We start from the raw sequence: 14702 nt of genomic DNA, 5'->3' as shown, positions 1-14702 counted from the left end.
AGAGTGAAAATAAAAAAACGTTTAAAAAATCCCCCCTCTTATAAACAATCAAGGCAGTTTGAGCATGATTCACTGGAGCTGAGGCTTGGAGGCCAGGCAAGCGTGCTTGAAGATTCTGAATGTTTCTCTCCATCTGCCTTGTCTGCAGCTTGTGGTAAGCAGAGATTTACAGGACAGAATTGTTAAAAACAAAAATCTGGCTTTAAATGATTTGCTCAATTTTGAAATTTCTCTCTTTCATAATACTCTTCTACCAAACACATGCTCAGGAAAGACGTGTCCTGGAAGCCAGTTTCATCCCACTTTGGGTGAAACACACAGCGTATAACCATCAGGCATGGTTTTTATTTGGGTGCCGTCAGAAGCAGGGGTGAAGCTACACCAGGGCCCTCGGGTTTCTGTAGAAGCCTCAAGCTGAAGGGTCCTTAAATGATTTTCGAAGTCAGAGACAGTTTGCTGTGCTCGTGTGCTGGGGCGGAAGGTTGAACAAGGAGCAGAGATGAGCACTGGCTCTTCTGAACGTTAAGCCTTTTGTTTTTGCAATACCAGAAAGATGACAGAGTTTTAAATCATTTTACTTTAACCTTGGAATCTCAATTGTTTATACAGCAGAAAGTTCAGCTGACATGTTCCTCTAATCACCTCCGGCAGGGTGAGCAGAAAGTGCCAGACCCCAACTGAAAGCCCTAACGTCCCAGGGACAGGAGGCCGCCAGTGCCCTACATAGCTGAGCAGTGATATAAGAACCTTTTTTTACCAGGTCCTTGTCATCACTTTGTCCAATATGTTTGAGAGGACAATACCCAGTGCGTTAGAAACAGCCCCAAGCAAACACCATTCTGCCTGAGATTACAGCAGAGACAGGGGATCATGAAACAACACTGCCAGCCCCGGGCTGGGTGAGAGCAACAGATAAGGGCAGCACTCCCTGCTCTGTGCAGGCCTCCAGTATCAAGCAGCAGGATGCAGCACATTCCTGTCATGCTCCAGGCTGCTGCTGTGTCCTCAAGGTCCCTTGGGCTCTGCGTTTTGGTACGTTTTTTCCACACAAGCCTACGGAATGCCAGCCCAGTGGAAGTCTTGCAGATCCCCAAGTCCCCTTTGATGGACTAATTATTCCCAGGAAAGGATGCCCACACCTCTCTTTAAACATGGAGAGCAGCTTCCACCCAATCCGGGGAACAGACTGTGCTGCCTTGCATTTCCTCTGGGAAGGTAAAGCTCAGGTACCGCATCTGATGGTAGCTGTAGAGAAGAGAGGACAGGCCCTATTTCCAGACACAGGAAGAACACCAGGTCCTGCAGAGCAGTGAAGAGAGGCCCTTCCCAGCACACAGGGAATCTCATATCCTGTGCCTGTCTGCCCCGGAGCTACCATGGCAAGGATGCTCTTGAGTTGTCCAAGAAGACAAAGCAGCTCCACTTCAACACCAGGGTCCCAGAGAATGCTGGTGCTGGCGATATGCACAGCACTCAGGATGGGAATGGGCAAACAGGACACAGAGACATGTTGTCACAGGTTACCAGCAACTTCTGTATACGTGCATCCCTTCCCAACAGAAGCCCATGGCAGACAGTACACCCTCCGCAGAGATCCAGCTGCTGCTGGCAGCTCAAGGAGCCATCCTGGAGTGGGCAGCCAGAGCTCCCTGCTCCCTCACCCAATCTGGCACCGCAAGCTGGAGCAAGCAGAGATAACCTTTATCTTTCAGATAGGGGCAGGGGTCAGAGCAGGAGGGTGCGTGTCAGTGAGAAGGTACACATTGCTACACCAGCAGCACAGACAGGTGAAGGCTTGTCCCCAGGCCCTTCCTATTTCCCCATTTGTCACTTTGCTATCAATGTGCCAAGTTGCCTGACAAATGCCAGACATGAGCACGAGATTATGAGCATGGCCATGCTGCTCCTTCCTCTACCCCCACCTGCAGCCCTCCCAAACCTCACATGAGAGCTTTTCTTTTTCAGCACTTCATTTATCAGTAAAAGCTTGGGGTCAAGAGCTCTTGCCCATCTGACTAGGAGATAGTGTGCTGGGAGCTTTGCAGAGGGGAGGAGCAATGTCTAGGGCAGGCTTTGTGGCAGGCAAGAAGTAATGGGAGCAACTTGAAGCATTTCATGAGGTGAAGCTTGTGGACAGACACCAGTCCTGGAAGCCTCTGTCCAGCTGCAGCCAGGTGCATTCATGTTGACTTTTCTACCAGGAAAGGCTGTGTCACCCTCCAGGTGGATTTCAACCTCAGTTCTTCCACTGAGGACAGGGAAGTGTATATGTGTAATCAAGATACTTGTCTGATTGAGGAGAGAGACCCTACTGCCCGTCACCCCATTGCGTTCCCATGGCAGAATAGGGTAGCCAAGCTGTTCCTCTGCAGCCCAGAGTGTCTGTGGTCTCTGAGAATGGCTCCAGTTCCGTCAGGCAAAGTTCCTCCTAATAAATGTGTTCTTGACCATCTTTTGTTCACTCAGCCATGGGGCCATGGCCTGTGGGCTCCTTTCCTTGTCCTCCGTGTACAGGTAGAGATAGGATGAGGTATTTGAACACCTCGAGCACCATGCCCTTGGCCTGTACCCAGGTCTTAAAAAGTTTGGCACACATGGGAAACAGAACCAGTCCTCTTGGCCAAGACCACAGCGTGCAGGCATTACTGGGTGATCCAAGCACTCTGTGCTGCCTCCACTCACCCATCCCTCCCACTGGCGGATGCACCCAGGAGCCAGGAGTGGGGACAGGCAGCCATTCCTGTTGCAGGCAGGGCAGCCCTGACCGCCGCCTCTCTTCACCTGGCAGGCACGCAGGTGAACTTCTCCAAGCCATCCGATGCGTTTGCCTTTGAGGAGGACAGCAGCAATGATGGCCTGTCCCCAGAGCAGGCCAGGAGTGAGGACTCCCAGGGCTCCACAGAGTCATCAGCAGGCACCAAATCCTCTGAGCTGCCGCCCTCGGCCCCCTCGGGGCCATCCCAGGTGAGTGGCACCACTGGAAAGCCATGCTTCCCTGCTCTGGTGAGGCTTGGGGGGCTGGGTAGGCTGCAGGGATGGACTGTGGCACTGGATGCAACTGGGAAGGTAGTGAGGTGGTAACACTGAGGCTGGGCTTGAGGGAACTGGGATGGACTGGGAGAAATGAGAATACCTGGTTAAGGGGCACTGGGATGAGCTGAAGAATGTGCTGGGAGGACTAGGGGAGAGTGGAAAGACTGTCTCACTGAGGTGAACTATATGGGAGTGCAGGGACTGCATCAGACCTGAAGTAGGCTGGGGGACTGGAAAGAGAGGGCTGGGATGGGCATGAGGGGCTGGGATGGACAGGGTGCAGCCCCTCTCCCCGCAGGGACCCAGCATCAAGAACAGGGAAGGATGGCTGTGGGGACAGGCTATCCCAGGGGCCCACACCTACCCCGCGTCCTCTCTCACACTGCACCTCTCTCTTCCAGGATCACCCCCATGGCACTGAAGGCAATACAGCAGAGCTTGCCTCAGGCCAGAGCGGCCAGTGCGACAGCCCCAAGCAAGTGGTGGGGCAGGACAGCCCTCCTCTCCCAGTGCCTTCTGTGGTAAAGGTAATATCTGCATCTGCTTATCCACACTCCCTGGGAGAGGTAACACCTGCAGGGCAGGTGGCTGCAACCAGGCCAGAAGTGCTTATGTGCTGCACCCCATGTAACTGGAAAGCTTGAGGTCTTGGTCTTAAAGGCCTGGAATAACAAGGAGAGATCAATCTCATTTTGTAGTTACATAAGGTAGAGCTTTGGTACTTGCTAGGGATGACTGCTCAGGTCCAGAATATAAAACATCTCCTGGGGCTGGGAGCTGGAGATATAAGGCAATACAGAAATACCATCAGTGCAAGGAAGGCCTTTTTCCATCCCATGTGTTCTTCAGCACAGCTGGGATTAAATATTGCCCTGGAGGAGTCCCACACATGCATGATTAGCTGCTCATGGAGCTGGGCAGTCAGGGTGCCAGCAGGACCTGCCCTTGCTCTATCCAGGCCTCCAAGTTCCCACAGGAATGTCAGGAGCTCTTCTCTAAACTAATTCCTTTTCTTCTTGGACCAACAGTCAAAATCATCCAGTGATAGCAAGAACCGTCACAAAAAGCCCAAGGACACCAAGCCCAAGGTGAAGAAGCTGAAATATCACCAGTACATCCCTCCAGACCAGAAGGCAGAGAAGTCCCCTCCACCTATGGACTCTGCATATGCAAGACTCCTCCAGCAGCAGCAGCTCTTTCTGCAGCTCCAGATCCTCAGCCAGCAGCAACAGCAACAACAGCAGCAACAGCAGCAGCACTTCAACTACCCAGGGATGCACCAAGGCCAGTTAAAGTGAGTGACAGTGTGCCAGTAGCAGGGCTTGGTGTTATCTCCCTTCAAACTTTCCTCTTCCCTTTCCATTTATGCCAGCGTATGGGAGAGAAATACACATAAGGGCAATACAGCAACCTCCCAAAAAGCTCCTCTGTCTTGTGCACTAGCTGGGGAACCTGTGGTTTGCTGGTAGGTTGCCAGCAATCTCCTTGCAGCCCAAACTATTTTTTCTTGGAGTTGGTGGTCCTTCAGATCTTATACAGGGGATAAGAGTCCCAGGGGAGCAGGGAGGTGGTACATCATAGCAGGGGGCACAGAGTCCCCGAAGGGCAACCATGTTACCCCATATCTCCTTTGTTATTTCAGGCAGTCAAATGAGCAATTGATCAAAAGTTCAAGTGCTTCATCAACTTCTGTCAGCAACACCCCTCTTTCACCTGTGAAAACCACCTTTTCAGGCCAGACCTGTGTCTCATCTATCAAGCCAGGCCCTCTGCCATCTAACCTGGATGATCTGAAAGTAAGTGAACACTTTGTCAGCACAGGAGCAGAATTTTATATCCCAAATGTTCTTTGCTACTCTTATGTGTGTGCTGAAGGCTGTGCTGATTGGGACAGACTTTGTTATATATCAGCATGTACTACCACACTGTGTGCAAACTGAGGTGTACAGCACAATGGAGCAGGAATTGGTCAGGATGGTGACAACTAGAAACAGGGATTTGCTGCTATGTAGGCGTCACATGTGCACTGCTCCAGGGCATGTATTAGCAAGCCCTACATCTTGAGACAGCTGCAGGCCAGGACATCAGGTCCAAGACTGGAGGACAATCTGTGTTGCTGTTCTGACAGCTCATGACCCCACATCTTCTGTAAGTATTATGGTGGATATCCTGGATACTGCCAGCAGAACAGACAGGAAGTAGGTCAGCTTGGACACCCACCCAGGGACTCACTTTCTCTGTGGTCATTGCAAAGCCCGTGCTGAGACCATGATGCTGCAACTCCTCTGCCAGCAGCAGCCAGGCAAGGTTCACTCTCTGCACAAGAAGGTATATCCCAGAGACTTCAGCTCAGTGTTACTGAGTAGTATCTAAATCTCTCGTGTAGGCAAGGGCATAAGGGAGAATCATTCAAATCAATGATTTTTTTTATATATATATATATATATATATATATATTTTTTTTTTTTAATGGAGCTTCAGCCATAGGGAAGACCAAGTCTTTTTAGGAGCTGAGACCTTGGGGATATGGATTTCTCCATCACTATTAGATGGGGAAATAAAATGAGGTAGAAATAATATGAGTTTGGCCATAGGAAAAAGTTCTTCACTGAGAGGGTGATGAAGAACTGGATCAGATTCCACAGGCAGTGGTCATGGAACCAGCCCGACAGGGTTTGAGATGCATGTGGACAATACTCTCAGACACAGGGTTTGATTTTTGGGTGGTCCTGTGTGGAGCCAGGAGTTGGATTCACAGGATCCTTCTAACTCAGACTATTCTGTGATTCTGTGTGTCTGTGACTCTGTCACAGTGATAATGTTGCTTAGATATCTGAACCTGGCGCAGATGTCTGAACATGGAGCAGCTAGCTCACATGTATGTGGTCAGATTGCCTGAGCTGAAGGATGCCTGGGCTCCTGGGCTGTGTTGAAAGTCCTCCACTCATGTAGAAACTTACTGCTAGGAAGGAAATCCTGTGTTACCTCCATGGCCCAAGGACCACCACTGGTTCATGGAGACCAGTCAGTTTCTAGCAGAAGAAGGCTTTCCTCTTAGGAAGGGTCAGGGTCCTGCAAAGTGTATGGTGATCAGGGCTGTGCATGGTGACTGAGCACCTGGGGAGCCAGAGCAGGGAACCTGTGATGTGGGACTTCTTGTTAAAAATGTCAGGTTTCTAAAGCACTCACCTTCAGGGGAAGCATTGAGAATGATTGTTACTTTTCTTCTAGGTGTCAGAACTGAGACAGCAGCTCCGAATAAGAGGTCTGCCTGTATCAGGTACCAAAACAGCACTGATGGAGCGGCTACGGCCCTTCCAGGAGTGCAGCAGCAATGCAATGCCAAATTTCAGTGAGATCACAACTGTCACCTTTCCAGTCACTCCAACAAGCACCTTGTCAAGTTACCAGTCACAGTCTTCCACCAGCATGTTATCAAATGGCTTCTACCACTTTGGCAGCACCAGCTCCACTCCACCCATCTCTCCAGCTTCCTCTGACCTCTCTGTGAGTGGCTCTTTGCCAGACACCTTCAACGACGGGCCCATGTCTTCTCCACAGTTTGGTCTTCAGCCATCTCCCGTTCATGGTAGTGCTGAAGAAAGCCTGATGAGCAGCATGAATGGAGGAAGCATCCAGCTGGAGCTGGAAGGGATTGACACAGAGAAAGACAAGATGCTGGTGGAGAAGCAGAAGGTCATCAATGAATTGACATGGAAGCTGCAACAAGAGCAGAGGCAGGTAGAAGAGCTAAGGATGCAGCTGCAGAAGCGGAAGAGAAGCAATGGCCTTGAGGAGAAACAACAGCCCTCCCAACATTTCTTTGGCGTCCCCATCAAGCAAGAAAACGCAGTGTCCAGCTGCCCATTTGCATCCAAACAAACTTCCTTGAAAGGCCAAGCTGGCAGCTCGGATAAGTTAAGTAACTGTGGGGTGCCGCAGCTGTCTCACATTGTAAATAGCCACTGCTTGGAGCCTGCAGGGCAAAGCACCATCACCTCCTCAACATTCCTGAGCCCGCAGTGCTCCCCCCAGCACTCTCCACTCGGGGCTGCAAAGAGCCCACAGCACATCAGCCTGCCGCCGTCCCCCAACAGCCACTATCTCCTTGCGGTGTCCCCTGGCTCACAGGCAGAAGGCCGCAGCGCGTCGCCGCAGACCAGCAGTTGCCTTCGCACAGCATCGGTAAGTGGAGAGCACCCCAGCTGTTATCTCTGTGGTGAACACACTCGTGTCTGTGGGTATTCACACACACATCCCTGTTTGAGCTCAGGTTGGAAGTGCTGGCATCTTGAAGGGTGTCCAGGAAGCTGCAGGAACATGATGAGCTATCTGGGGTAGAGAATAGCTGAGGTGGAGAAAGGGTTGGAGGCCGATGGCACCACGGGGTCCTTTTCAGGGTATTTCCTAGAGAGCCCTTCTGCCTCCACATCCAATTGTCCTGGGGGGCCAAACACAGATCCTCTGCCCCGTGGAGCCCTGGCACAGCTCCCTCTGCCCCATGGAGTTCTGGCACAGCTCTATCCACAGTGGGGAAGCACAGGCACAGATCCTTCAGCCACTGGGATGTCCCTGCACTCCTGGGGGAACCCTGGCACAAAGTAGCAGGGCTCATCAGCATCTTGCTAGCCATTCCAGCTTATAACAGTGTATTTTCACCGCAGGGTGGAAGGAGGGTATTTCTCCCAGCTGGGAAGCCTTTTCTTGGGAAGGTAATAGAGCAAGACTTGCCACTGTGGGCTGCAGTCAGGGGCTCACTCCTCTCAGGCTACTAGCACAGCAGAGGAGTCCCTTCAGGATCTCCACTCCACATTCAGCCCTCAGGATGAGTGTGAAAGCTTGTAGAGGGGCACACACTGCAAACATACTTAAGTAGCATAAGATGCCAGTGATCACAGCCCTGTTTCATCCAACCACCCTGCCAGGAGCAGGAACTCCCCTCATATTGGCTGTAAAATACTCACAGTGGCTTAGGGTGTGCAACACATCTGCAAAACGTTCAGGGCAGATGCAGAACACATGCACACTCAATGCAGCACGGCCATGAGGCCGTGTGACACCTGCTGTGAAACACCCAGTGCACACAGAGGACAGCTCCAGCCACAGCCCCACAGCTTGCACATGGAGCAGCATGCCACATGAGTGCAGCAGAGCTGCAAGGTGGCAAAGTAGGATGCAGCCTGTCATGAGGACAGTGATGCAGTGGACAAGGGCAATTGGTGTGTCAGTGAGGTGGGTAGAGAGGAGTGATGCTGTAGGGGTGAGACGGGCAGAGAGAGTGCTGCAGAGAGATGGGCAGTAGTGTGCAGAGCTGTAGATGCAAAAAAGCAGTGAGACAGAGCACTGTGGTGCAGCATTGTGGAACGATACTCCAAGAGAGGCAGTGGGGCTGCTCTGAACAACCAGGCAGACACAGAGCATCAGCAGGGAGGAGCAGCACCTCAGGGTCTCCTCCAGTTCTTTCCCCACTGCCAGAGCACAAGAGGGTGACCCCACAGTGCCCTCCTTCTCATCCTGGTTGTGAAACCACTGTCCTGGGCCTTCTCATGAGGGGCACTTGTGGGCTCAAAGGCAAGGGGGAACAGCAGCTAGCAGGCACCAGACCTTCAGAAGAGGGGTGAGGTCCCCGTGGAAGGGGTGGCCTCTTCCTGGCAAAAAGCTGGCACTGGTGTGCAGCTGTTTGGCAATGGCACGGGGAAGGCCTGAGGGCTGACCTGGCAGTGACAGTTCTGGGCAGTTTGCCCTGGTCTGTGCTCTGTGAGATCTGCCCAAACCAGTGGTGACAGAGAAGGTCCCCAGAGTAAGGAGGTGGGAGGCAGCCTGAAGCTCGGGGAGCATTGCTGTCCTGGATGCAGCCACTCTCTCTCTTGCTCTGCACAATTTCAGCTGAGTTGAGTTCTGTGGAACTATGGTGATGGTTCTGGATCCCACTGGTGTCCTCAGAGTTCACTCAAGGAGTTTCTCCCCTTCCCTGTTTTCTGCCCAGTGACAAGGCACTGATCTGACCCACAACACCCTTAGTTTTGCTGGTGCTGCTCTGACTTCAACTGGGGTGACAGAGGGTGTCCTGTGTGCTGAGGAGCAGAATCTTTTCCCTGTGCATTGATTTCATTTCCCTGTATTTCCCCCAAGATGACTATGCAGGAGGGTCAAAAGCTTTCTGTTCCATCCCCAAGATTTTGTAAATCAAGTCCAGCCCTCTCAGAGGGAAAGCAGCCTCCACCCTGTAGGGATGCAGTAAAGCAGGTTGCTGCATGTTTTTTACTTTCAGCAGAGCCAGAGCTGTGCAGAGTGATCTTTTGTGGCTAAGGTAGCTGCAGGAACTGCAACCCTCTATGGAGCCTCTGGGTAGTAGCCAGCCCTTTCCCATAAGGGGCAGCCTTTCCATAAGATGTTACTAAATGATTGCCACAAAGCAGTCTGACACCACGCTAGATGGGGTTCTTCTGTGCTTGTGAAATGTCCTGACATGCCACACAAATGCCCCAAAACTCAGGGGCACCCCTCTTTGAGGTGTGACAGAAAACTTCGTCTACTCTCCATAGCTCATTAATGAAGTCCCACCCCACACTGTCTGCTGCCCTTAGCCATATCCTGGAGTACTGCTCCCATAGGGAAGTCTCTGCACCACCTGCAAACCCGTCACTTCTTGTGAGAGCCTGTCAGCAGCCTCAGTGCCAGTCATGATGGTGCTTTTAAGAATATGGAGCAATACCACTGACAGTGATGAAAATCAGTTTATGTTGGCTGCGAGAGGTGCAGGCACTTCCAGTCTGCAGTCAGGGAGCAGAGGATGCTGTTTCATTTTCCCCAGTGCAGGGAGTGGGAGCAGGCACGTGCCAAGTGCTAGGTGACAGGCCCATTAAATCTGCGTGCCCTCACTGCTCTGGGGTGAGGCAGTCTGCAGCAGCTGCTGAGCACATCTCAGCTGTGGGGCAGGGGGACCCTATTGCAGTGCTGTCTGGACCTACTGCGCTTGTCCTTGACCCCTCAGTGCTGATCTGAATGCCACTGCCAGACCCCTGCATCTCTTGTGGGGTCCAGAGCCGCCTACCTGGTGAGTGGCCTCCTAATGCCCTCTACTCTCCTCTTTGCCGTTTGCTGCAGCAGATGACTCGAAGTCAGCAGATGGACGAACTCCTGGACGTGCTGATTGAGAGCGGAGGTACGCACTGCTTCCCTGACCCTCTATCACGTGTAGGACTGCAGGGCCCCGAGCTCTCCGTGTGCCTCTGGAAGCTGCCCGAACTGAGTATGGCTTTCATTTGCCACCCTACACCAGGAGCCCACACAGGGGTCACTTCTAAAAGCACATGGGGCCTGTGCTGGTGAGAAAACCCACCAGAGCCTGTTCCCACACACCCCCCAGGTTAGTGCAGGAGTCTGTGCTTGGGCCATCCCAAGCAGCCTGCTCAGAAAGGATGGCAGTGTGTCATGGAACCCCTGCTGCCCTCCTCTCCCAGTGCTGCCAGTGCCATCTCCCACGCAGAGCACCGCAGTGCCCTCCCCTGTGCAGATCACTGCCTGTGCCCTTTTTCATGCATGACCAGCCCATGCCCATCCCCACGGGGACAGCTGCCACTTCTTGTGCCCTGGAGACAGGTTCCAAAACCAGAGGAGCTGAGATCAGGAAGTGGGAACATGAGAGGCTTCCCACAGGGAGGATGAGTGGTGATGCCAAACTGGTGGAGTCAGGTGTGGGTCCCTGCAGGCATGCCCAGCCCAAGAGCTTTGCTTGGGGTCCTCAGAAGTGCCCCGTGCCCAGCAGTGATGAGGGCTGCCACAGCACCTCAACTCCCTCTTGTTTGTTGAACAGAAATGCCAGCCAATGCCAAGGAAGATCGGTCCTGCCTCCAGAAAGTACCTCAGATAACGGTGTCTACAGGGAACTCCAGCACTCCACTCCCAAAGCCATCTGCCCCATTCGAACAGGTCTCCTCCACCCAGCTTGCATTCGAGCACTGTCCAGGAGGTGGTGATGCTCACCTCGAGGTCCTGCTGAATGCCCACAGCCCACTGGGAAGAGTTGGTGAAATTACCCTGCTGAAGATGGGAGGAGAGGAGTCCCACTTCGAAGGGATGATAGAGGGGTTCTCCAGCAAAGCTGCAGACGAACTGCTCACCTCCCAGGAGATTTTACAGACTCCCCTCTCACCCATGGAAACACAGCTCTCCCCTTCCCCTGCTGATGGCTCCAGTTTACAAATGAGTTTCACCGAATCTCCGTGGGGAAACGATGGAGTGGCTGGACCTCACCCCCCCCAGCTCCGCCACCGGCTTCAGCTCTCTCACTCCCGCAGGCCCCAGCATCTTCAACATCGATTTCCTGGATGTTACTGATCTCAATTTAAACACCAGCATGGACCTCCACCTGCAGCAGTGGTGAACAGGAGGGCGGTGGAGGCAGGATACTGTGAGCCTGCAGCAGCCAGAGCAGCGTTTCTGTTGTGCTAGAGAGAGTGTGGGGCGGCCATGCCATGTTCAGGGGGAAACTGGAGCCATTTTCCCGGTGAATAAACTTGTTTGAATTTTCAGTTACTGCAAACTGACAGCACAACAGCTCTGGTACTTTGTTTTTTTTCCACTGGCACATTTTCACAGAGGATACCAAGTGCCTTTATCAACACTCCTTTAGATTGACAGTTGTCTATAACTTCATTTTTGTCCCTTTTATCTTCCACCCCCAGTTTTAGCAGTCACTCCCATGAGAACTGGAGCAGCTCACGACAAAACTGCGTGGTGAGGCTGCAAGCTCCTAGAGGTTGCTGCCCCGCTCCCCTCCTGCCTGTGCAGCCCTGTAGGCCTCCCTGCAGGGTTCCCCTCAGCCTTGCCCAGGGCTGGGAGTGGGGAGGCACGAGGGATCTACCCAGCCAGGGCAGCAAGCACATCACTCTGTGCAGCCAGACTCACCTCGAGTCCTTCCTCCTACCCCCAAAGCCCCAGAGCTGTGCTGCTCCAGTCCCTGCACAACTGTATGAGCAAGCAAGAGGTAGAGCCCACCATGTTCATGGTGGTACCTTGGGATGTTCTCATACTGTTCTGGGGGCTGAAAGCCAAAGAGTTGTCCCAGCTGCCAACTGAGATGAGTCAGGCTACAGCCCGAGATCTGGGAGCGGAAGGTGTGGATGCTGGAGGCAGCTGCTCAGACCGTAGGTGCAGGTTTTGGAAGGAATGTGGCATTCCAGTGGAGCTGGCATGGCTCAGCTTGTGTGGTACATATAAAGAGATGTGTAATGTGTTGTGGTCCAAGGTAGGAGCAAGTCATATGGAGAATACAGCACAGCTTTGGAGGGGCTGTCCCTGCAGAGCCACGACTCGTGGTGGCTCTCCACTGCCCGGCACACCTGTGAGCAGGGCAGCCAGGAGCAGCCCCTGTCCTGCACGTGGGGCAGGGCTGAGCAGGCCCTCATGGGGCTGTGGTTTTGTGTGAGCATCTGCTTTTGCTGTCTCTGCTCTCTGCCATCCAGAAGGCTTCCTTCTTCTCTTCCTCCCTGATCCTCAGCAGCGATCCTCTTCTCTCCTGAGTTTACTCCGGCATCACCCAGCTCAGAGCACGGCCATCTGGAGAACAGCTGTGAATCACTGAGCCTAGAGGAGCTCGTTCTTCTGAAGCCAGCGGAGATGGATGCTCTCCTGCAGTGATGCCTCCAGTTTGAAGTCACCAGCATTTCTTCTGCGAGTCTCTGTGCAATATCCTTCCTCAGGCTCCAGGGCGAAGGAGCCTTCGCTTCACTTCTTGGCTGCCACCAAAGAACTTGCTACGGACTCTGACTGACACGTCGGCTTTGCAATTCTGGTTTTGCCAAAGTAAATATTGTTGCTAACAAAGATTGTTTAACTATTTACAGACTGAGTGTATTTAATATTTGTGTTACTGGAAGGACAGCTCATCAGCGACGCGGCACTGGGGATGTGCAGCCCCCGCTGCACCTCCGGCTCGTGGCGATGTTGCATGCTGTATAAAGAACACGGCATAGCTTTTAAGTCACTATTTAAAGCACCACTTTTCTATTGTACAAAAGGTCACAGGGCACTGCTAGGGTAGATGATCACAGGTTGCGTTGGTTTTTTTTTAATTTCTTTTTCTAAGGGAGAAACTTTCAGAAGCCGTTCCGTGGAGAATGTTGATAGCACTTGAATCAGAGTAGTGTTAGCTGCTCCACTGTGCCGTTGTACAGGGCTTTCCAGGTAACTTTCTCCTCTTGACAAATGTATTATTTAAAGGGATGCTGTCAGCTTCAAACTTGTAAACAAGCACATTTCCTTACGTATGTTACCAGCAACACCTTCATTATTAAAAACCCCTTTGCCTTGCTGCTCTGCCTGCTTGCAGTCTGCTGCTCGATTCGGCCTGCCTGTGGCAGGACAGCCATCAGCCATGCCAGCCCTCTCACCTTCCTTACAGATGTTTGCTTTTAAAGAAGAGGGATGAGGAATGGGTATCCAGCCCCGCAGGACAAACTGACTGCTGCAGCAAAGAGGGGCTTATGTCAGAAGGGACCTTAAAGACCATACAGTTCCAACCCCCTGCTGTGGGCAGCACTGCCACCCACCTGCCCAGAAAGGAAAATCTGCACTTGAAAACATGTATGCAACTTCTGCAGCTCTTCCCCTGCATCCATGGGGTTCTCCTGGGCCTCTCTGTCTCAGACACAGCCCTATGCCCCCAGGGGAGCTCCTTCTCCCTCTGCCCACCCGTGACCATGTCCCGTTTCACCACACCTCTCCCTTGATTCAGAGGCTTCCCAGGACGCTTCCTGCCTGCTCTCAGGAGGGGCTGCCTGCCCGTCCTTAGAGGGGCTTCAAAGGTGGAACGATCCAGAGACACCGATCCGAAAAATAAACCAGAGAAGATCCAGGTGACGTACCAGCGAGTTCCTACCCGCGGCTTTTCGTCTCTTAACCACTGCATAAAAGGGCTGCTGTGATAAACTGCCTGGCTCTGCAGCCCTGTGCCATGCCATGATGCTCTGCATCTCGCAGCACTCCTGCCCGGCTCCGCCGTGCCCTTGTGCAGGGCAGTGCTGGGGCTGCTCCATGCCCGCTGCTCCACTGCCCCAGAGCTGGCAGCCCTGGATTTGCCTGCCTGGTTTTCCCACATGGCCCAGGGGATTTAAGGCCCAGGTATTTTGCTTCCTGCTGCAGCCAAGCAGCAGAGCCTGTGATGTCCCATGCTGGGTTTCACACACATGCTCTCTGTTTAAGGCTTTATGTAAACTATCCCAGTGACATTCCTTTGTGAGCAGTGGCCACCACCCCGGAGCTTTCTGCAGCCCTGGCTCTTGGGACATCTTGTGCAGTCACTTCAGGCCTACCACACCCGGCATCTGCTACACCCTGTTTCCCTGTGGGCACGGCTGGCTCTTCCTACACAGAGTAACTACTCATAACAACTAGTTATAAATTACAAAATATTTAATTAATAATATGTAACACCAGCGCGTTACATCACACAATTCGAAGAGAGATAAAACAAAGCATGGTCATCCCCTCTTAGATAACTGCTGTTGGAGCTGAGTGAGCAAAATCAAAGCTCCAGCAGTCAGCAAGAAGCCCAGGTGCACAACAGCAAGGGGCTCAGCAGGGGCTGCTCAGCATCCCCAGAGCTGCTCAGCAGTAAGAAAGCGCTATCGAGGGACATATGTGAACTGCTCCCATTCTCTTGGATG

At 52.7% G+C, this 14702-nt stretch overlaps 1 protein-coding gene across 1 annotated transcript in view; it reads left to right on the top strand.

The window, feature by feature from the left end:
* Window positions 1–13349, top strand: part of MYOCD (myocardin) — a 225236-nt gene extending 211887 nt beyond the window's left edge. The window contains 8 exon segments of the mRNA XM_065735104.1: window positions 2789–2964; window positions 3435–3560; window positions 4062–4327; window positions 4676–4829; window positions 6265–7218; window positions 10141–10198; window positions 10850–11262; window positions 11264–13349. Coding sequence (XP_065591176.1) covers window positions 2789–2964; window positions 3435–3560; window positions 4062–4327; window positions 4676–4829; window positions 6265–7218; window positions 10141–10198; window positions 10850–11262; window positions 11264–11419 — 2303 coding nt within the window. The 3' untranslated portion in view covers window positions 11420–13349.
* The last annotated feature ends 1353 nt before the right edge of the window (window positions 13350–14702 follow it).

This window comes from Cyrtonyx montezumae, unplaced genomic scaffold (genome assembly GCF_038088225.1).
Source record: "Cyrtonyx montezumae isolate F1298 unplaced genomic scaffold, pur_monq_1.0 scaffold_19, whole genome shotgun sequence".
In the NCBI taxonomy this organism is placed as follows: Eukaryota; Metazoa; Chordata; class Aves; order Galliformes; family Odontophoridae; genus Cyrtonyx; species Cyrtonyx montezumae.
The sequence above is the reverse complement of the archived record's forward strand: the minus strand, read 5'-3'. Positions and strand labels throughout refer to the sequence as shown.